General features: G+C 53.2%; 1 protein-coding gene and 1 long non-coding RNA gene across 7 annotated transcripts; one reads left to right on the top strand and one right to left on the bottom strand.

The window, feature by feature from the left end:
- Nucleotides 1–1,860: 1,860 nt before the first annotated feature.
- HJV (hemojuvelin BMP co-receptor) lies at nt 1,861–11,935 on the bottom strand. 2 transcript variants are annotated; one of them, XM_052796951.1, is made up of 4 exons: nt 11,761–11,935; nt 6,206–6,367; nt 4,532–5,034; nt 1,861–4,027 (listed from the first exon to the last, which is right to left on the bottom strand). In XM_052796951.1, exons 1-4 carry the CDS (start codon nt 11,879–11,881, stop codon nt 3,407–3,409), a joined length of 1,407 nt encoding a protein of 468 aa, XP_052652911.1. In that variant the 5' UTR covers nt 11,882–11,935; the 3' UTR covers nt 1,861–3,406. The 2 variants fall into 2 exon arrangements, with proteins under 2 accessions (XP_052652911.1, XP_052652912.1); XM_052796952.1 differs by lacking the exon at nt 11,761–11,935 and adding an exon at nt 8,358–8,655.
- LOC128146005 (uncharacterized) lies at nt 3,933–25,793 on the top strand. 5 transcript variants are annotated; one of them, XR_008236656.1, is made up of 8 exons: nt 3,933–4,022; nt 7,256–7,361; nt 9,409–9,533; nt 14,341–15,087; nt 19,052–19,245; nt 19,407–19,618; nt 23,092–23,294; nt 23,783–25,793. It is a non-coding gene; the product is annotated as an uncharacterized LOC128146005 (long non-coding RNA). The 5 variants fall into 5 exon arrangements; XR_008236657.1 differs by having other exon boundaries at nt 19,056–19,245; nt 19,407–19,739; XR_008236655.1 differs by having other exon boundaries at nt 19,056–19,245.
- Nucleotides 25,794–27,138: the final 1,345 nt, after the last annotated feature.

Here is a 27,138-nt window from a genome sequence, read left to right on the forward strand (position 1 = left end):
CAGCTGCTAATGAAGATTCAGGTTTGGCTACTACACCTCATGCCCCAAGGCCTTGGCATTTCTTTAACTACTAGAAATCAGAGTGAGGTGAGATGTAAGAGGAGCAGATTGTCCCAGACTTCTCACACCTTCCTGCGAGATCCGGTGCTGGCTGCTGTTGACAACTGCCTACCAGGGTAGGCAAACCCCAGGTTTGATCCAGACTGGGAATTCCCTTGCTCCAGTTGCCCAGGTTTGGCATCTGGATGCAGAATGACCCAAACTGGGCTTGCTTTTGAAAATGCTGGGCAGTGTTGCCAGAGTCTTTTTTAGCAGGTGACATATGCTAGGAAATTTAAGGGCTCAATCCAAAGTCTACTGACGTCAATGGAATTACTCTTGTTGACATCAGTGGGGCTTGGATCCACGCCTATGTTCCACTTCATTTCAGACTGCAATCTGTCAGGGGTGGAAAGGTCTCTCTTCTACTTACAGACTTTAGCACATCTTTGAAAGGTCTTGCTTCCTCGGCAATCATTACGTTGAGGATACAGACTACAGAACAATTCGGAGAACAGGCGCAAACCCATTCAATGCTGTGCACGTTCCTTCTGCGTTGCTGGACCCTAGCCAGGCTGCAGCTCAGGTTTAAGTATCTGCATTGCGTGTAAGGGAGGTGGAGGCCTTGGCTGTGATGTGCTGTGACTCCCCAATACCTGCTCCAACCAGAATTAGAGCTTCAGACCTCCATGAGCTTCTCAGGATGGTCCAGCTCACCTTTTCCAGAGAGCACTGGCCAAAGTCCTCTCTTCAAGGACCATCTGGACGATGCTTTTAGTCATATGGTTTAGTTTTAGTTGGGGGGAGTTGGACTCGATGGTCCTTATGGGTCCCTTCCAACTTGAGATATTCTATGGTTCTCATGGGCTTTGGGGTTTGTCAGGTGAATGATGTGTGAGGGGTCTTGAATCCACCTTTCACAGGACCCAGGAAACTCTGCTTTTCTTTTCAATGGGAGCAAAGCCCTTGGAGCCCAATTCATTGCCTCCTTCCCAGGTGGGACGTTCGTGAGCAGGTTGGGAAGAGTGAGTCTGAATAACAGCCTTCCTGCAAAGCTCTGGGTTAGCACTTGCCACGCTCCTCGGTCAGGACAGAGCTAGCACGATGCTACAAGAGATGTGGTGGGCCAGGCTCTGCTGTGCCACTTCCCTGCCATACCCATGTGCCCAGGGCTCGCACAGGATCACCTCTCCAACCACCTTCATGTTGCTGGTGGATCCTGGGGACTCTTCTGTCCTTGTTTTATGACTGTGGAGATACCAAGAGGCTCGGTCTGGGTGGTGAGTGTGGCCCCGCTCACCTGCAATGGTCATCAGCCAGCGAGATCCTCATCTCTCCCTTAGGAAAGCCCCCCTTTCCCCATGCCATTCTTGTTGATTGGCTCCATTGGCCAAAATCTAATGGATAATTATATTCTGCATCATAACATCTGACCGTGACGCTGTTTCTGGCAGTTGCATAGCATCGCTGCGTGCTGTTGAAGAGCTGCTGTTTCACACCCTGGGAGTGGCTACCTTTTGTTACTAGATAAGTCACTCCTGTTTCTCTAAGTAGCTCCAGCATCTATCAACCCTGCAGCCTCTTCAGAGCTCCTGAGGATTTTACCCCTATGGGGAACATTGCTATGAGGGGGACTTACAGTCTCCTGCAAATTGGTGGAGCAGAGCAGCAAGGCAGGCTGGCTTCCTCTCCTCATTCAGTGCATGTATATATAGACCACAAAGTGCTCCAGAGTAAAAGGAGCAGTGGGTGGAAGGCGAGATATTATTATCTTCACCTGCTGCTGCCGACCAAAGAAATAAAGAGACAGATGACAGGAAATGAGGACTTCAAAAATAGACACCTTTAATGTCAGAACGTTCAGGGATTAGCGAGAGCACCATACAAGAAACAGAGAAACTCTCATGCTAGTCACCATGTGCTTTGAGTGCATGTTGGAGGAGGAAATATGCTGAGATATCTAAGAAACATTTCTGTAATTACTCTCTGTGCCCTTGGCAGAAGAGCAAGAGAAAAAAAAAAATGACCAAAGAAACTGCAGATACACTGAAACATGAATTGTAAAACCTTGCTTTACATCGTGACAGATCCTCCGTACCTGGATGATCTGCAGTTCTCTTTCCCCGAGCTGCATGCCCAAATCCTGCCCATGTCTGCCAGCTCACTTCTCTGCCTCCATGAGGCTTTACAAGGCTCTTCTTATGGCTCCATGGGACAGGAATGGCAAAGTTTTTAATATGAGCCCTCTTTATTAAAAAAAAAGTCTTTCAATATGGAAAATATTTCTTATCATATAGAACTCTAGGTGCTTTACTTAAAACCTCTTAAATATACTAAACATCTAATTTGGCCTTACCTCTGTATTTATGTACATCTGCTAATAGTTCCCCTGCCCATCGATACAGTCATATGGCCTTTTGCCAGCTCTGTGTCTTCATTATTAATTCTCTTTTGCAAGTGAAACCCACAGTCTGGGTTGGATTTGAACGGGGTTGTGACAGTGACAGAGAAAGTTGGGCCCAAGGGAGAGGAATACCAAGGGGTATTTTTCCTCACTGAAACTCAACGCTGGTCCAAAGTCCAGAACTGGCTATATTGAGTCCTAGACAGGTGCCAAGACAACAAGGAAAAATAGCAACGATAGCCTGAAATGTCAGAGACCTGATGCTCCGCAGCTCCCGATGCTGGAAATGAGCACATTACTAATCCAGAGAGAGGAGAATACAGTACAAAATGGTTGATTTCTAGGTCAAAAATCTCAAACCTTGGTCACAACACTCCGATAACCAACTTGTTGCCTTGCTTCGCTCTTGCATTGCTTTGGTAGCAGCTGGGTCAAGGGGCCCCAAATCCACCAAACAACATTTTTTCACTGCTAAAAACTGGGATCCGGGCTTTGAGCCCATTATTTCTGAATCTGTAAGGTTCCTGAATAAAAGTCTGCTGCAGTAACACTGGAAGAAAGGTGTAAAGCAAGTTTATGGAAAGGCTTTGAAGGGCAGAGAGGTTTTCTAAATGTGTCTTCACCCTGGGTGTTTCTTTTTCTTTGATACAGCAGCAACATCCTCATCTTTAGAAAAAAGAAATGCATCCAAATCCAACAGAAAAAAATTGTGATCTGCCTTCGGGAGAGGAACCAGGTTCAATTGGTGCTGTACGTGCGAGAACAGTGGATGCAAGCCAGTGTTTCGCAGTCTTTCATCTCCAGCGCTCCCCTCTCCAAAGGTCTGGGTCTCTGATTCCTTATTGCCACAGAGACACTTGATCCTAGGTAAGGCAACCCTCTTGATCTGCAAGGCATGGGACTTGAGTCAGCAGCTCTCTCGCGTTACCCCTGTGGACTGGCTCTATGCAATGCCAGCAAGAGTTAAAAGTGCAACGAAACAGCCCAAAGACCAGAGGTGAGGAGGAGGAGGAGGAAGGAAGAAGAGATGTGTGGGCAGCCTGCCCCAGCCTGGAAGATGTGCAGTTTCTCAGCATTGGGAAGGAAGACCCTGGCATCCTCCAGGGCCCTGTGAGCTGCCATGGTGAAGTTGGCATCCCCCGAGGTCACCACATCAAAGACACACGACTGGAAGTAGACATCCTCCACGGGCAACAATTCCTTGCAGAGTGCCCGGGCCATCTCAGTCGCCACGCGGCTGCGGCAGCACTCGCTGCGGGAGATGCGCTGACTGTGGGGGCAGCCGCCCACGCAGAGCTGCAGGTCTTGCTCCTCCGTGAAGGCACGTGCCACCTCCTCGGCTGCCCGGATGGAGAAGGAGAGCTGATGGCCGGCCTGACGGACAGCGATGGTGGTGCCGATGTACTCCGCCTGGATTTCCACATGCTGCCCGGGACTGCGCTCCCGGATAACCAAGCTGCTCCCACCCGGCCTCTCGCCCCCGTTCACTGAGCCATCCTCGAAGGCTGCTGGGAGGTTGTCTATCTCAGCCTGGTAGACCTTCTGGTCAATGCATTCCTTCATGTTCTTGAAGATGATGGTGAGCTGCAGAGGGCAGATCAAAGGGGGTTTGATCTCACTTGCCGGGTGTGAGAGTGGCGGCCATGTCCCTACCCCAAGTACCAGCTATCTAGGGGAGGGCAAAGCAGATTGCACACGTCTGCTTCACCGATGCATCCCCCTCTGCCCCAAACCATCTCTCCCACATTGCTGCAGTCCTTTTGGGAAAGCAGCACCTTCCCTACTTTCTTTAATACCATGTAAGCAATTGAAAACTGAGATGGAGCCAAGCCTGGCTGGGCTGCATGCAGGTAACCCATGAACCACACAGTAACCCATCCCCAGGCAGCAATGGGAGCATTTGCAAGCCTCTCTGGTCCCCTCAGGGACCTTCATCCCACTTGTTCCTGCAGACATTCATTCCTGATCCCATGTGGGTTTAGCTGAAGTTATTGCTGCCCTCCCCAGACATTTTAGGGAGTGCCCTAAGCTGTTGCTGCATCCCAGAGGTGTATGGCTTTGCTGCCAAGCCCTATGCACGAGTGTTACCTTGCTAGTGACCGTAGCGTTGGACCCCTTTGCCACCGGAGAGCTGGTTGCTTGCACAAACAAGTAGTCATTGTCCAAGAGAGGCCAGGAGCCCTCCACTCGGCAAGTGTGGAAGTCATCATGGAAAGTGCGGATGTGGGGGTCCCCGAAAGCTGCACAGTGCTGGTAGCTGGGGGGCTGGCCATGCTTGTAGAGAAAACTCTTCTCATAGTTGCAGATATCGAGAGACTCAAAGCCCTGATGGTTGGGGGCCGGGGGCCGGGGTCGGGGCGGCGATGTGGGACCCTCCTTGGAGCAGTTGTTTTGGATCATGAGGTCCTCGATGCCATGGACGGCAGAGTGGTAGGCCAGGTCACCCCGGCACGTGCGAGCCGTCTTGCGGGTGCAGTGGGAGTAGGAGCGGAGAGCATTGCAGTACGCTGCATTCCTGTTGGAGCCACGTAGGTTGAGGGTGGCAGCCACGTACTCGGAGTTGCAGCGCAGGATCTTGCACTGGGAAGAAACTGGGAGAGACGGGATGGCTCAGGGCATCCTGGTAGAGCTGTAGGGGTGGGGAAGGGTAGCCCCTTCTCCTCCCACCACCTCCCATCATCTGGACCGCTCCAGATCTCATGATGGAGACAGTTTCTGGAAGCACTTATCTCCCTGTTTTAACAAACTCAGTGGCCGGTTTAAATGACCTGCTTCTTACATGCCTGAGGGGAATGAATCCAGGGTTGCCTGCTGCAGAAACAGGCTGGAGCCCAGCACAGAGGACAGCCTGGGGGAAGTCATGGGAACAAAGGAGTGTCCTGAAGCAACTGGGATGTGAGATCGTACCTGGGGCAGGAGTGTGGCCAAGAGCCAGGGCGGCAGTTGTGACTGTGGCCCTAGGACATGGCTCAGATGGAGGTTCTTCACCCCAGGGCTTGCCAGGGGACAAACAGGAATTTCTGAGCTGGGAAACCCCTTCTTCCCATTTCAACCTTGGCTGGGCCATGCAATTGCTCTTTCACAAGAGGCTTGACTGCCTGCACCCCTCAAACGTGATTTCTCCGTGCTGCAGAAGGCAGTGCCATGTACCATAGCTCCGGGAGAGCTAACGAACTCGCTCCAGCAGGGATGATTTAGCTCATTAAGCAGAGGGGTTATAAGGGATAGCTGCCCTTGCAGTAGATGAATGTAAGCTGGGTTGGGCAAGGTGCTGGGAAGTGAATTTAGGTGTTGCAGGATGTGGGTCTCAGTTCCCCCTAGCAGAGCGCTTGGGATGCAGGAAGGAAAGCGAGGGACCGAGTGATGGATATGGCTGGTGCCTTTTGCTAGAAGACCCTGGACTTTGGCTGGTCCTGGTACCCTCTTGTCCCTGTCTTATCTTGGGAGGTAATACAGGCTTTAAGGGCTTTCCCAGGGAAAGTGCCTGCTGCAGGAGAGCAGGGGGATGGTCTTGTTGCGGAGGCTACCCTGGTAGGGGCAGGTGATGTTGGTGAGAATGCTGCCTGCCCTTCCCTCTGGCTGTGGTGGGCCAAGGGCACTCTGATACTGCCTGAGCCTTACAGCTGCCATGAGACGAGCTTCTACTTGCTCCAGTCACCTCCCAGGAGCTTGTACCCTCCCTGCACCCTGGGGCTGCAGCTCCCACGGATATCCTTGCCAGGGATGTGACCCTGGCATGGCTCTGCCCATGCAGTTCCTTACCATGCCCGCAGAACAGGAGGAGGAAGAGAGCTCGAAGGAAGAAGCTGGGGTTTTCTAGCTGCCCTGGGCTCTCACTGCAGGCAGGTTTCCCCATTCCAATCCATGCAGAGCCTGGGGAGCTGCTCACCCGCTGGCTTGTCTCAGCTTCATTCAGCAGGTCCCCTAGAAGAAAAGCAGAGGTGGGATCTCAGAAGTGCCACTAAATGTGAGCTGCTGCAGGTATGGAGCTGCCAGCATCCAGGCAGCTGCCAAACATGGCCCTGCAGGGCTTGGCTGCACTACTGGCTGTCGGGGGGGAGGCAAGCTTTTGAGCAAAATCCCGGAGGGTTTGGGTTTTTCACTGCTTTCAACCACTGCAGCTCTCATCTTCCGCCCTGAGGCAGCTGTGCTGTGTAGTTCAGTGTGTCAAAAAGTTAAAGCTTCCAGCTGCCCTTGGAGAGGATCAGTGAGCTCCAGGGGCTTGGAGAAACTGCACAGCAGGGATGTGAGCAGCCAATGAGTGCGGAGAAGACCCAAACTGTCCTACATGTTGGGTGCAGCGTGGGCTGCCTCTGGCCTGCTGCTGCCCCCACCAAAATGAAGGTTTGGAGCACAGCATCCAAGGGGATAGGAGTTGAAAAGCCAAATTATAAGTGCGACTGTCATGACGTCCACAGCCAGCACCACTGGGTGATAACAGCACCTCCTGCTCCCTCAAAAAACCTGTGTCCAGGTTCCCCTCAAAGCTGGGAAACATGCTTTCAGCCATACTCCACCTTTCCCCCCTGCTGTGCCAGCTCTGGCTGCTCCCTGGGTGCTGGGGGGCTTGAGCTGGCTGGAGGGGGAGTGCAAGAAGCTGCACACATCCAGACAGTGGGCTGCAGCAGGAGGAAGCGTAGCCACGGAAAAAATTTAACTTCCGTTGTGCTTCATCAGTGCTGGGGATTTGAATCCTTGGTGGCTTATTTTAACAGCCAGTTATTAGTCACTTGTTAGTCAAATAGCCTTTTGCAAAAGTCCTTTTGAAACTGCTGTATGTGAAATCAGTATTTATTTTTTTCTCCTCTTTAGCTTGTGTGAGGTGCTGGTTGCCAGAGGCTGACACTCATGGTGATGTGCCTGTGCCTGGTACCCTGGGCAGCCCAAGCAGTCGATATTACTGACACTGTGATTGCTAGTAAGTGTAAACTGCAACCATGGGGGAGAAGAGATGGAATTCTCATCTTTTTCTCAGAAAAGGAGAAATCACAGCTCTACCAGCTCTGTCTAGCACCTTTCAGCTCCCTTTGCCATGGCTGCAGCCGTCGAACAACCGCCATTAGTTGTACTGGCTGGCATGGTAACATAGCTGAATGCTGGCTGCCCCCCTGTTCCTCTGCCAGCTGGATTAATGGCTAACAGGGCAGATGTCTGGAGTGAAAACATGCTTCAGACCTGCTGGCGATGCTCTGACCACCAGCTGCTCTTGGCAGTGAGGACAAGCTGAGCCGACCATGCTGGAAGGGGGAGAGTGGTCTCTGGAGCCCTGGGGCATGGGGACACGAGACCCAGTACTGGGAATTGGGAACTAGGCTCGTGTTGGATGTATACTGGTGAGCGAGGTAAAAGCAGACTGACTGTCTGCTCTGATCCTCCTCCGATGCCTGGCACTTGCTCTGTCATGTCCCACCCTACTTGGTCTGACCCTGTTTGACCAGGCTGAGCATCTTTCTTGGGGTTCACAGGAGCTAGTGACCCCTCAGCACTACCCCCCCCAATCCCCTGGAGGTGATGACGTGGAGGGGACCTGTCCCTGGTGCAACGCTTAGCAGATAAACAGCTGGTTAATGTGTAGCAGAGAAGTGTGGCTCTGGCAGGGGCAAGGAGAGGCCCTGCCATGGGTCCTGCAGGCAGCAGGACTTTCTTTGGGATGTCCTGACCCCAGTGGCGTTAGGAGAAAGGCAGTAGCAGCAGTTAGAGATGTTCCACAAGCCCAAGGTGATGCCACCTCTGCGGGGAGATGGATGGTTTCTGGCTGTGCCAGGCAGGGCAGCGAGGGGTACTTGGGCACCCCAGTTCTCCCTCTGTTTGGGGCCACCTGCCCATGGGACCGGACCCTGGAGCACCCGTGGGTGCCAGTGCCGATGTCCTGTGCCTCGGACCCTCATCCTTGCTTTGCTGCAGCCCCACTCACCTGCATCAGCCTCCTCTGGAGATGAGCTGGCTCCCAGTGCAGGGAGCTCCTTGCCTGGTGGACACATGGGCTGGCTTGTCCTTGTCACCCAGCTCTACCCCAAGTGACACCCAGAGAAATCCATGGGATGACAGCTGGGAAAATGCCAACCTCAGTCCTGGGCACCTCCATGGTCTCGCAGCCAGATAAAATCCAGGGTGCTGGTGGGGAAAGCCTGGCCAGGGGCGCGGGGAGCAGACCCCACCGCAGGGCACCGCGGTCCCTGCTCTTCCTCCCCAGCTACCTTTGCTCCGTCCTCTTCCCCCTGCAGGGCAGAGGATGGGTGTTGAAATAGATCTGCCTAAATTTAGACAGGCTAAATCCCAGCCAAGAACAACAAGCGGAGGGGGCAGAGAGAGATGGTGTGCGGCAAGGGGGGGGAGCAGAGGAGCTCGAGGAGGAGGTGGGAGGCCCCAGACCCCCTGGCTGGGTGATGCTACTTGGTGGTGTGGGGTCACATCACTTTTGGGTGCAGCACAGGCTGCAGGAGCTGGCTTTCTTGGAGCTACCTGGTTTTCCTTCCTTGGGTGATATTGCAACCACCTGCCTGCACCCCTGTGGAGTGAGTCCCCATGGAAAAGCACTGTGCTTTTCCCTGTGGGGTGTATCCCCACAGGGAATACTTTTTCAGCTGTATCTCTCATAGCTTCCCCTCCTGGGGCACAGCCAAGTCCTGAACGCAAACACAGCATGGGCCAAAGGTAGCCGGTGTCCCCCGGGGTCGATGAACGCCGGGCTGTGCTGGCTGGGTTCCGGAAAGCCCACCTGCAAGGGCTTGGGTGCAGAGAGCAGCTGTGCAAACCCCTGTCCCTGCAGGGAGGAGAAATGGCGGGGAAATGTCCAGGTCAGGCTTTTGCAGCGGTGGCCTGTCCATTTAGGGTGCCTGGCAGTTATACCTGGAGGGCAAGGATTGAAAGCAGGTCCCATAGTGCTCCCAGCACCCACAAACCCCTTTGGGAACCCATTCAGAAAAGCCTCCTGCCTCCTAAACCAAATTCCTCCTGTTTTCCAGGTCTTGCTCCTCACAGCAGGGACTGAAGCCTCGCAGACCCACAGTGCCCTTGACACCTTCACACCAGCAGCCTCATGCTTACCTGAGCCCAGGAGAGCAGATGGAACTTAACCAAATCCCCCCAGGTACCACCATGCCCCTCCTGGGGGAATTGCTCCCGATTTCTGCAGTGCATCTCGAGACCAGTTTGGTTTGTTTAGGGATGGGAGGGAAAGGGGTTTCCCCCTCTGACCCTCTCCTCTTCTGCTCTGACCCTGGCACAAGCTCTCCTGCTGCATGAACCAAGCAGCCAGTACTGGCGTGGGTCATGGCAGCTGCTGAACTGCTCTTCACCCAGGGAATTGGGGAGAAAAGGAGGGATCACGGCTGCGTACTGCAGAACAAGCTTTAATCTATAGCCAGACTCTTGTTTTAAGTGTAACAGTACATCTTGGGGGCAATGGATAGAAGAAAGGAAAACAAAGAATAAATACCAGCTTGGGTTCAAATCCCAGCTGGGATTTACATCAGCAGCCACTGGAGGAGGAAGGTTTTAGATGCCCGTTTTTGGGGGTTTTTTTGCTCCTGGGGTGCATGGAGGCTTTGCAGCTCTTTTCCCTGCCCAGTATTTATGCACTGGGTCTCTGTTACCTGGTAACAAGGGATAACCAGGGAGTGGAAAAAATGTTGTTTAAAAAATAAGACCCATATCTCAGTGTAGCCTCCCAAGGTCCACCCTGGCCATGCCTTGGACGCCTGGTATTCTCCCCATCTGCTGCCGTAGGTTTCCCCACAGCGAGCCCCTGGCACGGGGAGGCACAGACACCCACTGAGGGAATCGGTTACACACGGGGTGGGAGCAGGGGTGGGCAGGTGGGAATTCTTCTGGAACAGCAGACGGTACCATCTGGGCTTGGTGAGAGCGGAGGCCTCTCGGCATCCCACCCACCCGCTTCATTTGGACAGGGGAGGGGAAACTTGGAATAGAGAAACCAAACTGGGATATCCAGGTTGCTGCAGCCCAGAGGCCAGGTTGTGGGGCTCTCCTTGCAGCCCCGAGACTCAGCGTTATGGGTGCATGTCCCTGGCGATGTGCTGGATCCTGGCCATGCCATGAAACGGGGCCATCCGTTGCTTTAACGCCATCAGTGCACAGCAGCTCTCCAAGCTGGGGGCTGCAGGCATATGTTGGGCTGAGGAGGCTGGGAATCTCTCCCAAGCTGGCAGAGAGTCATGGTACCAAGACAAAAGCATCTGTGATCAAACTGCTTCTGAAAGCCAACTCCCCCCTCCTTCCCACCAGCAAAATCAGCTGGAGATCTAGGAGGCACAAAGCACTGGATCCTGCCACTGAGGGGGCTGCAGAGCAGCTGGCCTCACCCAGATCCTCCTGCCCAAAAAGATGAGGCTTTCCCAAGCACTGCAATGCCCTAGGAGAGGGGAAGAGACCTTGATCGAGGCAGCTGTGTAATTTTTGGTGCAAAGCGGGTAATGTGCAGCTCTGCCTGTGAACATCACCCACATGGATTGTCGTCTGGAGCAATGCCATCCCTCCAAAGGTTGGAACAGCATGGTCACAGCTCAGCTCCAGCCCCTATCTAGCCCAATCACTAACACAATGAGTTTAGCAAGAGTTTGGTTTAACCCGAGTGCTCTGGAGATTTAATTTGCTGAGGGAGACCAGCCCCAGCTTGGTTCTGAGCTGGCATCAGCCCTGTCTGCAAACCCACTGCTGCCAGGAGCCCTGGTCTGAGCTGATGTGGATTTGCACCCAAAATGGCCTGTGTGGATGGGGAAACATGGCAAAACATACCTAAAGAGGCATCAGGAGCTTGTCTGCCTCCATCAGAGCTGTGGACACGAGCAAACCCTCCTGCCACCCACCAGCATTGCAAGGTGAGAGCGTACAGCCTGTGTGTGCACAGCACATCCACACTGCTCCTGAACGCGGCTCAGTTAAGCCACTGTCCCGGAGAGCTCTGCCAGCCTTTCCTGAGCATCCCTGCGCAAGTGGGATCAGCCAGGCTCCTCAGGTTGGAGGCAGGGGATGAGCCAAGCTGTGAATGTCATCCCCGCGCTCCCTGGACCACAGCACAGCAGCCAGCATCCCCTGGGAGCTGCAGGGGAGAGCTGAGCCAAGCTGCAGGGCTGGGATCGGAGTTGGAAGAGGGGCCTGGGGAAGGCAGGATTTGCTGGAGAGTTGGAAGAGAGGATCTCACTTCTCTCCAGGTACAGACACAGCAGCGGACGGGCTGTTTGCACAGTGCCTGCTCGAACTCAAAGCATCCACCCTTCTTTCCACAACGTGCTTGGCATAAAACTCCCATCCCTCCCTCCCCAAACCTCTGCCAAGGATCCCAGTGCTCCACTTACCCCAGCAAATGCCACTCTGACCAGCCACAGGACAGACCACCGAATGCCCCCAGACCTTCCAGACGTGAGTCCTGGTACCCGGTGTGGGTTTGGCTCCGGGCAGGAGTGAGGAGGGAATCATGGCTGTTAACGCCCTGGGCTCAGTGCAGAGGGAGCAGAAAACAGCTGAACTTTATGACAGCCCGATCCGTCACCGCGAGCTGGAGGAGAGGGGGCTAAGTTGATGCTTTAAAAATAGCCAGTAGTATTTTTGATCCCGAAAGCCGGATTCCAGTGGGGAGGGGAAGGGAAAAGGAGGGAGAGCCAAAGGCTTCCCAACTGCGCACTTCAAATCTGTGGGCAGAGCAAACTGCATGCGAGATGGACATGGGGTCCTGGCCGGACCACTCAGAGCTGCTGATCTCAGGGGTTTCTCCAAGCTCTGGGAAAAATGAGCAGGTTGGGAATGCAGAGCACTGCTGGAAATTCAAGGCAGGCTCTTCTTTCAGCAGCACCTGCCTCCTTGAGCGTGGGAGCACCCGGCCTGGGTGCCTTCCCCTGCCACAGCAGGGCTGGGAATTAAGAGCCTGTGCCTGCAAGCAACTGCTCTTCTCCCGGCTCTGCAAGGAAGGAGATGGAAAAACCGATGAAGATGCAAGTCTGGAGTCAAGTTAAACTCTTCCTCCAGATTTCTCCAGCCCAGAGCTTTCCCTCTCCCTTGCTTGGAGAGCTCAGGAGGTCCCGGAGAAGGGCAGGTGCTGGGAGGACCAGAAATCTCAGTGCTACCTCTGGAGAGGGAAGATCTTGAGAAGGTCTGGGAAGAATCAAGGAGCTGCATCCTTTAACCGCCTTGCTTGAAGGTGTAACCCAAGTCCCATGGTCCTCTCCACCCATGGTACAGCACATCCACGTGGGGCTGGCATCACTCAGCTGCCTCCGGAGCAAGACCATCCATCCCGCTCCCCTGGATGCTGCTCGGAGACGCTCCCGAGATGCTGACGTGCAGATAAATCACCAGCCCCAAGCACCTGCTCCAAGGCTGGGCAGCTCCATGGCCGGGAAGCGCTGAGGCTAAAAAAAGATGGGAGCAGATGCGGCTGGACGCAGCCACCGCTTTGCAGAGGAACCAGGAGTTGTCCCCTGCCCTGTTTGGTCTCCGCTGAATGCCAACCCCGTGAGTGATGGTGGCAGTGCCCAGCGCACGCAGCTGGGGTGCTGGGGACTACCAGCAAGCTCAGGCGTGCCTCAGTTTCCCCAGCAGCTAAAATGCAGCGTCCTGGTGTCCATGTAGAGTGGTGGGAGAGGAAGGTCTGGGCTCTGCGTGGCTTCAGTGCAAGGTTGTCACTGGGTGCGTATGGACCCTCCGGACACTGGTGAGAGCCCGACCCCCAGCCCTACCGAGTGCAGGATGCGGCCGGGAGCCTGGAGCTGCCGGGGGGGGGGCTTTGGGGACGCGGGGACAGCAGGCGAGCGGGGACACGGTACCACGAGGTGGCAGCAGCACTTTGCGAGTGGTAGTGGGGCTTGCGAGGAGGAGGGGGCTGCCAGGGCCATCCCTGCCTGCCCCGGCCCCCTTCCCCTGCCTGCTCTGCTGCCCACCTGCCTGAAAGGAGGGGAGGAAAGGCGGCCCGGGGGTTGCGGGACGGAGAGGTCCCAAGCTCAGCGTCAGAGCCGTCCAGGGAGCAGCGGGTTTGATGTCCAAAAGGACATCAAAGGACCCTCTATTTCCACTCTGTGCCTCAGTTTCCCCACTCCTGCTTTCACATCACCCAGGGGGTCCCCCAGGCTGAGCTCGCTCCATCATGCTGCAGCCCATCTAACAGGTCAAACAAGAGCGAGGGACTTCGAAAAACCAACCCCAGGTGTCCCTTGGAGAGTGTCCCCCCCTCCCCAAACCCTGGGGCAGCCACGTTGCCGCAGGGTCCCCCGAGCTCCCTCACCAGCTCTGAGATGGTGGCAAATTTGGGCTTCCTCTACCCTCCAATTGGGAAGCATTGCTTCCACAGCTGTGAGATGGAGAGGCTTTGGCTTGGCACAGATGAATTAGTAAAGAGCTGGGGAATTGCTTCTATGGGTTTGCTCCTATAAATGGGAATAACGCCCTTTCCCAGGAGTCACCCTGTCCATCTCCAGGCCTCCAAAATGCTCTGGCGGGGGATTTTAAATGACCTTTCTGTTGCCTTTAGCAGAGGTCTGGGGAGAAGATGGGCTGGAGATGGGGGACACCTTCAGGGAATGATTTTTCCTTGCTCCCAAGCAGAAGGAAATGAACTCCCAGCTGAGCTCCTGCCGGTGCCAGCTCAGCCCAAGAATACCTGGAAATGGTTGAGTTCCAAAGGGGGAAAAACTAATCTTCAATTTATGGGCTTCTTTACACAGGGAAATAGAGAAATATCCCTCACAACACGTGGGGGATTGGAAAATGGAGTAAATCAGCCACAGACTTTTCAAATTTGGTGTAATTGTGTGGCTGTGACGCAGGAGTCGAGAGGCCTTCCTCCCCGAGGAGGAGTGGGGGGGGGGGTTGGCTGGGAAGAGTGGAAGAAATCAGGGGGTTCTGGGTGCTCCCACTGACCTGTTGAACTTCACTTTGCAAACCAGGTTCCTGCCAAGGCAACCAAAACCCTCGGCCAGGCTCACCGGCAGGAGCGATCTGACATGGCTGCCTCATTGGGAGATGCTCCTGCAGCTTTCGCCACCTCCTCTCCCCTCCCAGGTAATGTGGGGACTGCAGCAAAGGCCACGGGGGGAAAACACGGCCCCACACACGTGTGCAGATGCCGGCAGCACGGACCTCGCTCCTGCCAAACCTTTGGCACGTGGGTTGAACTTCATGGCTGCAGTGGCAGTGCTGCTCTCCATCACCCACCTTGCAGCATCCGTCACCTGGCCGTTTTGAAGGGGGGAGGGTTGTCCAAACCAAAGTCCTCGATGTTTCTGTTCCATGTTAGCGGATTAAAAACCCTGTCTCTCTTGCAGACGTGTCTAAAGGGAAAATGTCTCTTGGGCTTGAACCTGCTTCACCCTTGCAGGGGTTTGCAATTTGCTGTAAAAATCAGGCAGGGTGTCTCGGGCGGCTTCCTTTGTGACATCGGAGCTCGCCAGCAGCAAACAGGGCTCCGAATCTGGCACGTAGCACTGAAAGGCATGAATCCCTGGAGATTAGAGGGTTGGGTTTTGGTGGGGGGTTTTTTTTGTTTGTTTTTTTTTTCCCACAATGCCATTCAGGGCCTGGAAAGGCTGTCCCTGTCACCTCGACCCAGTCCAGCTCTCCAGCACGGCTATGCAAATTGGTCAGTGCTTTTGCAGGCAACATTAGAACTCGGATGAGCAGGAGCTCCCCGGGGGGTAAGACACTGGCTGAGGGTTTGTGGGGCTATTTTAAGCGAGGTAAAATGAGGGAGGGATGGTTAATTGATTTCTGTGATTAACTAAGAGTTGGTCAGCGGAATAGTCTTGGGTTTACTCTCCTTGGTTTTTGCAGTGGGGAATTATTTATTTTTAAACAGTGGTTGGGGAGGCAATGTTTCTTTTTCTGTCCCTGAATATTTCCAGCGAGAAAGTCATTAATCTCTAGCTGATTTTTAGCCTGGGGAGGGAAACAAGTGTGTCCAGCCGTGTGGGAATGAAAAGCTTCAAATGCTGTTGCGTTAGCTGGCAGGCAAACCCGTGCAGCTCCGGTGTGAGAGGCAGAGCACGGCTGCTTTGCTTTCACATGAGAAATCCTAACAGGATCCTACCAGGAGCTAACCCACCTCCGGCAGCAAATTCAGTGCCAGTGGCAAATTGCTCTCCTGGCCAGCAGTGGGAAGCAGCTGTAGCCTCTTTGTGCTCGCCACAACTTCCCTTGCAAACTTTTCATCCATTCCCTCTGTGGAAATCCTCAGCCACAATTTTCTGGGATTTCTTGTTTTTCCATTAAAAAAATCAAGAGGAGGGAAATTGTGGCAATTTATTGTTTTGGTGAAAGCATCCTTGCTGGTTTTCCAGGCACAAGGGTAGGGGGAGAGTGTCCCTGCATGAGAACGCGTTTCTTTTGTACTTCCCTAGGGCGGGACAGCAAGGCGTTAATATGGAAAAGATGGAATAGACGTGGCCCATCCGTCAGGATCCACCCTGATGGACCTTAGGCTGGTTGGTTATTTTTAATTTAAGAGACTTGTCAATCAGCGCCCACCGCGTCTCACTTTGGCCAAGGCTGGAGTGTCAGCTGGCAGGCAGCAAAAATCCACCTCAGCCCAGAAATTATTATTAATAATAATAATATTAATATGATCACTGGCGGGAAAAGTGCAAGCGGGGAAGAGGTGGGGAGAGCACGACAACCTCTCGGTTTGTATCTGTTGGTTGTCTTTCCCGTGCCTCATGTTTTGTGTGGCTTTTCCTAACCAGAGGAAAAAAAATAGTGGTTTAAGGGATGTTTAAGTCAGCTCTTGAGAGGCTGGAGGAGGCTGCATTGATCCCCCCACAAAGGAAAACAAGTGAAAGAGAGAAAAAAAAAAAAAAAAGCCACAAGTCTCTTTGTGAAAGGAATTAAAATGGGTCTCAGAGGCTGCGAGTGCTGGGATAGAATCAGGCGCCAATGGGAACGGGAGCCCTCAGAAAGAGGACTTTTCAAAAAGAGAGCTGCGGATACAAAAGCAACAGGCTGGGAAAGGGAGATGCGCTGGGATGCTGCCAGCCGGAGCTGGGTGTGGGCAGGGATTGGGCAGCAGCAGCATCCCAGGTCACCCCCATGGCCGCTGCGATGCTCCTGGGGACGTCAAACCGGGGGCCAAAGCACTTTACTGGGATGCAGGTCCCTGGGCCGAGGATGCCAGGCAGCGTGGGATGCATGTAGGGTAACCCTATAAACCTCCTCTGTGCTTGGCACCCACCTGCCCTTCCTACACATCTCTTCACCTGGGTCTTTGCAAGTTTGGAGGAGGAATTAAAAATATTAAAGAAAAGCATGCCAAAGCTGTTACGACAGGAAAGGCCTGGGAGCTGTCTTTAGGATGCTTTATTTTTTGCCTCCAAGACACTCTAGGCAAATCCCAAAGGTGATCCTGCAGTGGTGCAGAGAAATGGGGCCATCTTGAGTCCTGGGGGGGTTCATCCTCTGCCAGGATCGTGGCCTTGACACATCCCCAGGGCTCCCCAGATGCACGGCTGCACCGAAGCTGGGGCAAACCTGCCAGCATTGAAGGAGCCACCCCCAGATTTACACTGTTCTACTAAGCTTTTTGGCTAGCATTATCCCTCTGCCTTTTTAAAATGAGAATAATATGGTAAAAAGGCAGAGGGGGGACAACCCTGTGTCTGCGAACATGGTGCTTCACCGCTGTGCCCAGCATTTGCCACGGCAGGTTGGGAAAGCATCCTCCCGTTGCATTGCAGCTTATTTTCCCATTCCCCGCTATTGCCAACCTTGAGGTTAGACCCTGTTGGTTGTTCATTTCTACAGAGGGGGGAATAAATTAATTAAATAAATTAGATTTTATAGAGCTATATAGTGTCCTTAGCTATGCTGAAGGCTTTCCGACTGCATTTCAACCAGCTTTGCTGTGCAACAGCTGCTCTGGGCCAAGGGATCTTGTAAAAGAAACACCCCCAAATAGGTTGTGTTGGATTTGAATTAATCATCTGCTTGGTTTTGCCTTTGTGAGAGATTTTTAATGCAATCAGGTCTGCCAGAAAATGGACGATAAGAAAGCAAGGTAAATATATTGTCCGATGACCACAAAACAAATGCTGTCAAGAAAATGGAATGAAGGCTTGAAAAATGGGATTTCAGAAGGAAATATTGAGCTGGCATCAAAACCAGTGTTGTTTTCACAGAGTGAGGGAAGTGAGTCTTCCTTAGGACTGCTTGGGGGCAGAGAAGTTCCCCAAACCCTTTGAAAGTTTGAATTTGGGCTGACTTTGCTGGCTGGAGCTTTTGCCACTGAAAATATTTGGGAAGTCGCCTTCTAAGATGAAACAAATAATTGAGTCCCAAATCACCACAAAGGGACATACAGAGGTTTTATTTTGGGGTGGCCATGAATATATCTTCATTCCCCCCAAGAAAGTATTGCAAAATATGTTCAACATTCTCTGATGCTGCCATGTGCATTTTTAATTCCTCTGCTTTTGGTCTCTTGGCTGTTTTTCCCAGGAGAGGACCCATCTTTCCCAGGGAATCCTGCTCCCTCGCTTCACTCTGTCTCCCCCTCGGCAGATCCTTGCACTTTCCGGGGACGATTTCCCTCTGATAACATCCCTCACTTGCCGTTCCCAGGAGCTGTTTTACACCCCACAAAGACCCTCTCTCAGCTTCCAATTTTTTTTTTTTCTTTTGCCAAAAGCCCTTTTTGTGTCGCCTTCTCAGGGACCTGAATTAAACCTGGCGTTTAGCAAACGGAGCAGTGGGATTGAATGTTCAACGGCTTGTAGCTCATAAGGATGATGCAAACGCTGTGGGCACAGAAGATCCTTATTCCAGAGATATCATAGCAAAAAATACTGACTTGAAATGTCCTTTACACTGATTATATCCAGAAGCTTTCTGGTGTTTTAAACTAAATTTATTTGCAACAATACTGATCCATTGTTTGCATAGGGTTCGGGGAAGTTTAAGCAGCAGTTATAAAAGTCTCAGCTTTTCTAACAAATTATAAAAGCTTTTCTAACAAATTATAAAAGCCTCAGCTAAAGCCTCAGCTTCTTACTGGAGGGAAGATAAATGCTTCTTTAAAGATACTTGAAAATTTAGTAAGCATGTTCCTATTAGGAAAAATCACCTTGTCTGCTTGGTGAGCATATTGGATCCACTAAATCTACCTCCATCCCCTTTCTATCCCCCCCGGTCCCCCATTCCCACTGGTGGAGGACACCCGGCAGCAGGTCATGGAGGGTGAATTTATGCCGGATTTGAGCTGGATAAGAGACCCAAGCACGGCAGAGGAGCTCGCCCAAAACCCATGCCCATTCTGGGCTGGCTGAAGGCTCTTTTTCACAGTTTTTATCCTTGTGCTGCACTGATTTGCGCCCTGTGTGGCCGTTTACATTGCCTACGAAGCCAATTGCCGTGGGTTTTACACCACTGCTTGTTCCTCAGGTGGCAATGAGTGCACACAGTGTGGAGAGTCCTAAAGTACAATTTCAATACAAAGCTTTCAGCTTCATTAAAGACATGCTAAATGCCCCTGGGCACACAAGGACCTGCCAGGCGCTGGAGAATAGAGCTGGTTTGTTATGGAAGGCATTATCCAACCTCAATTGCTTTTATTTTTTTTAAATCCTACTTAATAGTATTAATCTGCAAGTATCTTTTCTGTTCTTTTCCAAGATAGCTGCACAGGCACGCTGGGCTGGAGAACTCGCTGCTTTTTTCCTTCGAGGAATAGGCAAAGTGGCCTCAATATTTGCAGAAAATGCTGTTAACTATTGCAAAGGGAAAAGTTAAAGGCTGGGAGCGGCGGAGGGAGCTGGGAGCGAGTGGGTAACGTGCAGCCTGCAAAACTTCGGCTGCCGCTAGACACGGTGAGCTATAAAGCCATAAAAGCCAGCTTTATGAGCACTACCCCATCCCTGGGTTTGGGGAAAAAACTAACAAAATGTTCAAGTCAAACCATTTATGTTTTTAGAAATAAGTTTGGAATCTAAAAGTGATAAGAGTGATTTAGTTTTTTTTTTTTTTAAAGGCATCCCTGCATTTGCTTAATGAACATTTGCTTTTGGCTTGTGCTGGAGCAACACAGAAGAAAAACAAATTCCTTGGGATAAAAGCAGCTCTCTGCCACGGTATTAGAAGCACAAAGGTGTCCGCAACACGGCATAGATGAGATTTGTTTAACACTCCTCTGAGCCTTTTAAACCACAAATTAACGAACTTCAGACCGACGCAATATTGATGGTAATCTTTCCTTTTTAATTCGCTTACTTGTTCATTCGTTTTCCTGCTCAGTGCTTGCTGGATCTGACAAGGGTTCCTCGCTCTGCACCGGCTTAAAGGGGAAAGGTTACGGTCCAGCAAGGTGGGTTTGAAATAATTTCTTAGCAACATATCATTTCTCTGGGAAAAATCCGTCGGCATCGGCAGGCACTTACAGGGAGAGCGAAGAAGGGAGCTGCTCGTTTGGGGGCTTTTCGGGGGGGGGGAGGACTCGTTCCCATTGCTGGGGAGGATTATCAGGTTTAATTCCTTTTTCCCCTTCTCCCTGCTTTTGCGCTTAGAAAAATAAGGGTGAATTAACAGTCCTGCAGCTCAGTGGCTATTCAGGGTGATGTGCAAGTTCCAGATAAATATCTATTTTTTTTCATCTGTTGTTATCTTGAAATACCTGGTAAGAGCCATGACTGAAGGCTGGTGGCATCCTCTAACAGCCTGCTCTAAGCCACCGCTCCTCTTTGTAAATTCAGAGTTCATCCCTCCAAGCCCGAGGAAGTGATGTATTCCTGGCCTTATTTTATAGAAATTTTATAGATTTCCTATAATCAACTTCTCTGGCTTTTGCTAAAGGTTACTTTTTGATTTTTAAACAGAAGAAAGAAATTGATTTAGCCCTCCTGGATTTAAATAAAAGGTGTCAGGACTTTTGGGGCACAAAACAGGAGAATGAGAAAGCGGGTTTGCAGCTGCAATTATCTAAATTACCTGAATTATCTGAATTATCCTCCTGTCTCCCACGGGACAAGATACCCAGCTAGAAAGGCTGAGGAGGGACCACCAAAATTGCACGGGGAGGTGAGAGAAAATGCGACCGATGGGAGAAACAGGGTAAGGATTCAGCAATGGAAAACAGGGATGTTATCAATCGCTGTTTTAATGTCGCTCAGGGGATGTGGTACCTGATGGGCACTCAGGGATGGAGTTATCTCTCTGTCTCCTGGATCCGGCTGTGCATGTGGGCAGAGGAAGGTCTCAACCTCTCCCTGCCGAAACGCCTGCGCTACAGACGCAGCCGGGAGCTGCCAAGGGACAGTATTCCCAAAATGCCTCATAAAATCCCTATTTCTCTCCATCAATTGAGTTTAACAACCCTCAGCTTCATCCTTCAGATATTACCACTATTAATTATCCCACGTACAAAAACTTTTTAGGACCATCCTCAGCCTCATGGAAAGATTTGTGGTTTACTTCGTGCAGGCAGGGCTGAAGCCTTCACTGGCAAAGCCAAATGGGAAATTTCTTGCTTTATGATCAAATCCCTCCTTTTTAATATAAATAAGTAACTGTCCTGGAGAGCTGATCAAATTTGCAGTGTGTGGTTTTATGGAGGAAATGCATTTTAGAGGTAGTAAAAGTAGGATTTTATGGTGCAGAGAAAGCAAACTGGGTTTGTGGAAGAGGCTGCAGCGACGCTGGTCCAGACCTTTGATGCGTGTCTGTGGAAAACAGTCACTGCCGTAACTTTTCCTAATTCAAGAGGGAAAGGTCAGCGTCAGCTGTGCTCTTGCCCCAGCGTCAACACTGGGAGGGATGCTCCCATCCTCGTGTCTGCCGGGGGCCAAAGCTTCCCCTTCTCTTTTTTTGGGGTGCTGGGGCTTGGAGAAGGTGGGATTTCTCCCCAAAGTGCTCCTGGGAAGCAAGTTAAGAGCTGGAAAATAGGCAGGGAAATTTCTGGCTGGAGAGGGGAATGCTTAAAAAAAATCAGCCCCTGTATCCATCCTGCTCTAACAGGTCCCCCCCAAAATTTGGGGGTTAAAACCCTCCCTCTGAATCATGGGGAGGCTGCAACCCCAGCCAGGATCCTGGCTCCTGGGGCTGTGCATGATTTTTTGCAGGGTCTTTAGGCGGTTAGGGGGAATTTTACCCATGCACAGAGCAGGGGAAATGGAGACACGGAGTGAGGTGGTGACATCCTTGGCACCTGGTGCAAAGCCCACCTGCCAAAGCCAACCATCTCCAGGTGGGGACGCCCAGGGATGTGGGGATGCCTATGGACATGGGGACACCCAAGGTCATGGCCTTGATGCCTTCAGAGCACCCCAAACCAGCCCCATCACCCCAGGGTGGTCTCCATCCACACCAGGGACCCCCAAGCCCTGCTCGGCCCCACCGGCAGCAGCCCCACGGTGGGGACAAGCCAGACATGGTGCCCCAGGAGGCGAAGAGGAGCCCCCACGCAGCCACCAAGGGGCTGCGCCGTGTGAATTAACCAACTTTGTTTTCCACCAAGGCTTTTCCCTTAATAGCCGTCCCCCTCCCCCTCGCTTTTGCCAGCATTTGAGGAGAAGTGAGGCGTGAGAGATCCTTTGGAATAATGAGGTGTAATTAGCCCTGGCAGCTCTTATCTTCCACCCCCCCCCCTTCAATTAGATTGAAATAAAAAAAAAAAAAAAAAGGCAAGAAAAGAGGGGGGAAATAAAAAAGGATGAAAAGGAAGGTGGGGAGGGAGGGAGGCGATAGAAAGTTGGACGCCTTGTCCGGCTTCATCCTTCTGGGCCGCGTCCTGGTCCCTGTGTATGGGGGATGCTGGTTGCTGGCGCCGTCCTGCTTTGTGTGGCTGCTGCCGGGGTGGGGAGGTTTTCTCCGTGCCTCAGTTTCCCTCAGCTGTGCTGGCAGTGGGGGCAGCTGGCTGCGGTCACTGACTTGGCAGGGTGCGGAAACCAACCCCTGCAGCAGGGCAAGAGGCATTGTTAGGGGCGTTGTGGATGAAAGCAGATCCTTGAGTCCCGAGCATCCCTTGAGCCCTGAGCATCCCACCGGCACTGTCAAGGCAGCCTCGGGATGGGCAGGAGCTCTCTTTTTCCCTGCCAGACACCAGTTTCTAACCCCGGCTTTGATTCCCATGTGCCACACCGGGTTGCTGGTACACAAGGGAGGTGGGAAAAGTCGCTGCAAGCAGGACCTGGGTGCAAGGGAGCTGTTTTTGGGCGGCTCCATCCCTCCTGGCTCATCCCTGCATCCCCTCGTCCCCGCTACCTCCCGGCCTCCGACATTGCCCGTCCACCCCACTCCTGCCCCACTGCCATTCCCGCTCGGCCCTTGATCTTTCATACCCGTGACCCTGATCTTCAGGCCGACAGGCTGATGGATGGGCAGTGCCCCAGTGATTTACGACGTCCTTTAATATTTGGCAAAGTGGCTGAAAGCCCCAGGCAGCTGACGGAGCTGGGTGGGGGGGAGACGGCCGGGAGATTTGTCAACCTTTGAGCCAGGGAGGCAGGGAGGGAGGAAAGTGCCCTGTCTGTCCGCAGTGATTTATACACAATCACCGTGATTAAATTGGCCTTAGCTAATGATAACTAACTAGTCAGGGGCTGACCTTTCTCTGACAATGGAAGGGGGCCAGGAGCCACGCTGCTGCGGGGTGTCTAATGGGGATGTTTCTTCAGCCAAGACACCACTCTTTTTTTTAATATCACTCCCTTTTTTTCCCTTAGAAATGGTTTCCCAGCTGGCCCTGTGTACAGAAGATGCAGGACGCCGCATCCCCGCACACCCCAGGGTCTCGCCCCTGCCGCACGTCGCCTTTCTGGGCTCCATCAGCTGGGGCTGCATCGGCGTGACCACGGCTGGGTACCACGGCCCAGGAGGGACCCGAGTGCCTGAGCCCGTGGTACCAGGACCGGGAGGGCCAAAGCAAGTGGGTCTGATGGTTTTTATCTGGGGAGGACTTGAAATATGTTTCCAGTGAGAAATCTCACCCATAGCCAAGCTGAACAGGGTCCTGGGGGGCTGCACAGGTGCCCTCAAGCCTGAAATGTCCTGGTTTTCCAGGGATGCCGTATTGTCTGTCCATCCTTCCTCAGTTCCACCCATCCCTCCCTCCCTCTCTCCACCTCTCTCTATTCTCCTCCATCTCTTTCACTGTTCATCCCCATCTCCCCACCACACTGTGGAGGGGAACAGCCTAGTGTCTCCCTGCCAAGCCATGGTAGGGGTATATGAAATGATAAAAAATGTCGTTTTCTGCTTTAAAACACTTTTTGCCTCCTCTGCTTGACCTAAATAAAACCCACAACCATTGAAATGAAGCCCCTGACCACCTCCAGGCTCAGGTTTCACTGCTCAGCTCAGATTTTTCCCATCGGCCCTCTTTACACAGGTTTGGTTTTTTGGGTCCCGTTTCAGATGTGTGTGTTGATGTCGCTGCATCCAAAGATTTCCCCGGCTGGGAGGGAAATTGCTGGCTCGCTGTGGCCTGGAGAGACACCAGAGAGATGCGCCGACGACCAGAGTTAAGGGTAAAAGGGAGTAAAATCTTCCAGGAGCGGGGATGGACGTCTCAGTGCGTGCTGCCCCGGCTGTGCTGAGCGGTGCCCCCAGCCACGTTCACCCTCCCTGCCCCGACGTCTTGACACGCGGATAAAAGCCAGGCTGAAGGGACGATTTCACAGAGATTAACCTCACGCGCTGCGCTGGGGCTGCCGCTGCCCTTGACACTGGGTCCCCCATGTATCAAAGGTGGATTACAGATATATTAGCCCCGCTGCTGGTTTTATTAGTGGTGGTTTATCACGTGGAGGGGGCCAGCCAAGGGCAGGGGATGGAGGAGCCCAGCCACACTCCAGGGACCCAGACCGTCACAGAGAGGCTTTAATTGAATTTTGGGGAGGAGACCTGGGCTGGGGTCAGTGTTTGCTGCCTGGCCCTGGTACAGCCCGGCTCCCCAAGATTTGTGGTGCTGATGGGTGATGCCTGCGGTGCCCATGGCGAGGGAGAAGGGAAGCCTTTGGCCTCACTGCAGGCAGGGCTGCCCCTGTGCACCACCCCGGGCTAGGTTTAGAGAGATTTGATTCAAAAATAAATCAATCCCCTTTGGGAGGCACTCAGACGGCTTCTGCCGGGGATGGAGATGCCAGTCCTGTCCTGCCTGGGCACATCCCTCCTCATCCCACACAAAACCTCCCCTGGGCTGGAGGAATTTGCCTCCTTCGACCCAAACAAATGCCTTCGAACCCTGAGCATCCCCGTGCGGCACCGGGGTACCCAAACCCAAGGGGGTTCAGGTGGATGCTGGGATGCCCGGCATCGATGCAACGAGGCACATCGAGGAGGTGGGGGCGGGATTTGAGCCTGAAAGAGGTTAAAGTGGGGCAAAGCAGGGGGGAAGAGAAACCTCCCGAACAGGGTGTTTTAATGACATTCCATTAAAGCTCCCTTTGGGGCTGGCGCGGCAGCCATGTGCTCCACATTCTCATGGTAATTATGAGACATCTGTATAGAGGCTCTTTTCTCATCAAAGATGGCTCTCTTCAAAGACACTCCTGGGAAACCCTTCACCTCTGACCCAGGGGGGTCACTGCCGAAACAGTGGCTCTATAGTGTGCGTTACTGTAAAGCCCAGTATCCTTTTTCCTCCCCTAACCTGACCAGTTCCTGGCTTTTCAGGCACGATTGGTTGAGCTTGAGAGGGTTGGGGGGGGGCCCACCGGTTTCAGAGAAGGGTCTCCCACACACACACCACCACCACAGGTGCCAGTCCTGGGTGCCATCACCATCATCACCTGCGCTGACCCCAGGCACAGGAGGGAGATCAAAGTAGGATGAAAAGGTGTTTAATGAGAGCGGACAGGGCTGAGGGTTTCCTGTCCCCGCACTGGGGAAGGGGCAGCCTCTGCCCCCCACAGTGTCACCCATCACCGCTCTCTGCCTGGTGCACCCCACCCAGGAAGTGCCAGGTCCCAGGGAGTGATTTTTGGTGATTGCCACAAAAACCCCCACCGTCCTCCACGCTGTGGAGGTGACGGGGACATGCCTGAGGTCCCCCCCAGCCACAAAACATGGGCACTTCATCACTGTGAGGGTGCTCGATGTCCCCACATCCCCTGGGGATGGAGACCACCTTGTCCCATGGGGATGTTTCCAGCAGAGCCGGCATCACCGTCCCATCCACAGCACTGGCATCACTGTCCCATCCATGCCACCAGTGACCCTGATGTCCCACCTCCCCAGCTGGGGGACAACGGCCTTGGGACAAAGGCGACAGATGCCTGGCAGGTCCCTTGGTGCCGGCGTGAGCGGCTCCATCATGCCAGCATGGCACAAGTGAATGCTCCCCACGGCCCTTTCCAATAAGTGGCAAATGATTCTTCGTCCTGTCGCTCCCCGGCAGCAATAAACCTTAATCACAATGAAGTCATTTGATTTCCACGTCCTGTAATTGTGCGGCGATTTGGCATTAATTAACGAGTGCTTACGGGAAGGGTCGGCTGCCGGAGTTAGCACTGCGCTTTTCCAGAAGATGGATTACCTCCCGAGCATCCATGGGGACACGCCGGTGCCGGGGGACATCCCGTCCTGTGCCAGGAGTGGGGTCCCGAGGGCACGTTGAGCCTAACGAAGCACCCGGCTAGTGAGGGAGGGGACATGGGTGCTGTGGGACCTCTCATTTTCACTCCCACCCCCCTTTCCCCAGCCAGTATTGGTCTTCTCCTGGGCAGGGCTGGTGGGGAAACTGAGGCACGGAGGGAGACAGGCAGGGAGGTGGGAAGGGGCGATTTCTTCACCGCAGCAGAAACAGACGGGCCTTCCTGGCATGGGGGGATCCAGGGCTCTTTGGGGCTGGGGGTGCTGGGCCATGGTGTTGACTCAACAGGGAATTAAGCTCTTTAGAAACTTCCTGGGGCCCAGTAGGGGAGAGACCCCAGGGCAGGAGGTCCCGGGGGGGGAGGGTGGTTATTCACCCCAGCTGGGGGGGTCATCAGCACTGGGGGATTATCGCCCCTGGTGTTGTTTGGTGGTGATGGGGCTGTGTCCGGGTGGGTTCTCTAGTGTCTAATACAAGGGTTGAGTCCCCCCTGATGGCCTGTCCCAAGGCCACCACTGTCCCCCCTCCCCGCTGACCCCCGACTGCAGCCGACCCCAGCCACCCTTCCCCTTGCAGCCCTCGCGCCTTCGCCACCGTCAGCCGAGCCTTGCCAGCATGCCGCCGACACAGGATTCTTCCCTTTGAGTTGGCATCTCCCTTGCCAGAGACTTCCCCGATTCTGCTGCTCCCTCATTTGCAGCTTGGCATCGAACCCTCATTATTCTCTTGTCAATTTGATTTGTTCCCAAAGTCTTCATATTTTGCAGAGGCCTGGGAACACCGCCCATGCAATTACACCCCCCAGATCCTCCACCAGCACCAGAGCCCACCACAAAAAAACCAGCTGTTCCCCTGCCGAGCGGGTTCAGAGCTGCCGGTGATTTACCAGGGCTCGGAGCAGTGCGTGCCTCAGTTTCCCCAGTGGGGCAGGATGTGGTCCCCCTCTTCTGCACCCCAAGGGGCTGGTGGTGATGTCGCATGGCTGTGTTGCGCGGTGGAGAGAGGGACAGGAATGGGGATGGGTTTGGGGTGAGGATGGGGATGGAGATGGGGATGGAATGGGAATGGGGAAGTGCTGAGGATAAGGATGAGAATTCTGGATGGGGAGAAGGATGAGGCTAGGGGTGAGGATGAGATTGGGGAAAGGGTGAAGATGATTCAGATAAGGATGGGGCTG

This window comes from Harpia harpyja, chromosome 9, assembly GCF_026419915.1.
Source record: "Harpia harpyja isolate bHarHar1 chromosome 9, bHarHar1 primary haplotype, whole genome shotgun sequence".
Classification (NCBI taxonomy): domain Eukaryota; kingdom Metazoa; phylum Chordata; class Aves; order Accipitriformes; family Accipitridae; genus Harpia; species Harpia harpyja.

What these genes read in the sequence shown, in the direction of transcription:
- HJV (XM_052796951.1), bottom strand. Translation starts at nt 11,881, where the DNA reads ATGATTCCCTCCTCACTCCTGCCCGGAGCCAAACCCACACCGGGTACC. An exon ending in TCAGAGTGGCATTTGCTGGG is followed by an intron (nt 6,368 to 11,760) that starts GTAAGTGGAGCA and finishes CTTTTCTTCTAG; the next exon opens with GGGACCTGCTGAATGAAGCT. An exon ending in CCTCCTGTTCTGCGGGCATG is followed by an intron (nt 5,035 to 6,205) that starts GTAAGGAACTGC and finishes CGTCTCTCCCAG; the next exon opens with TTTCTTCCCAGTGCAAGATC.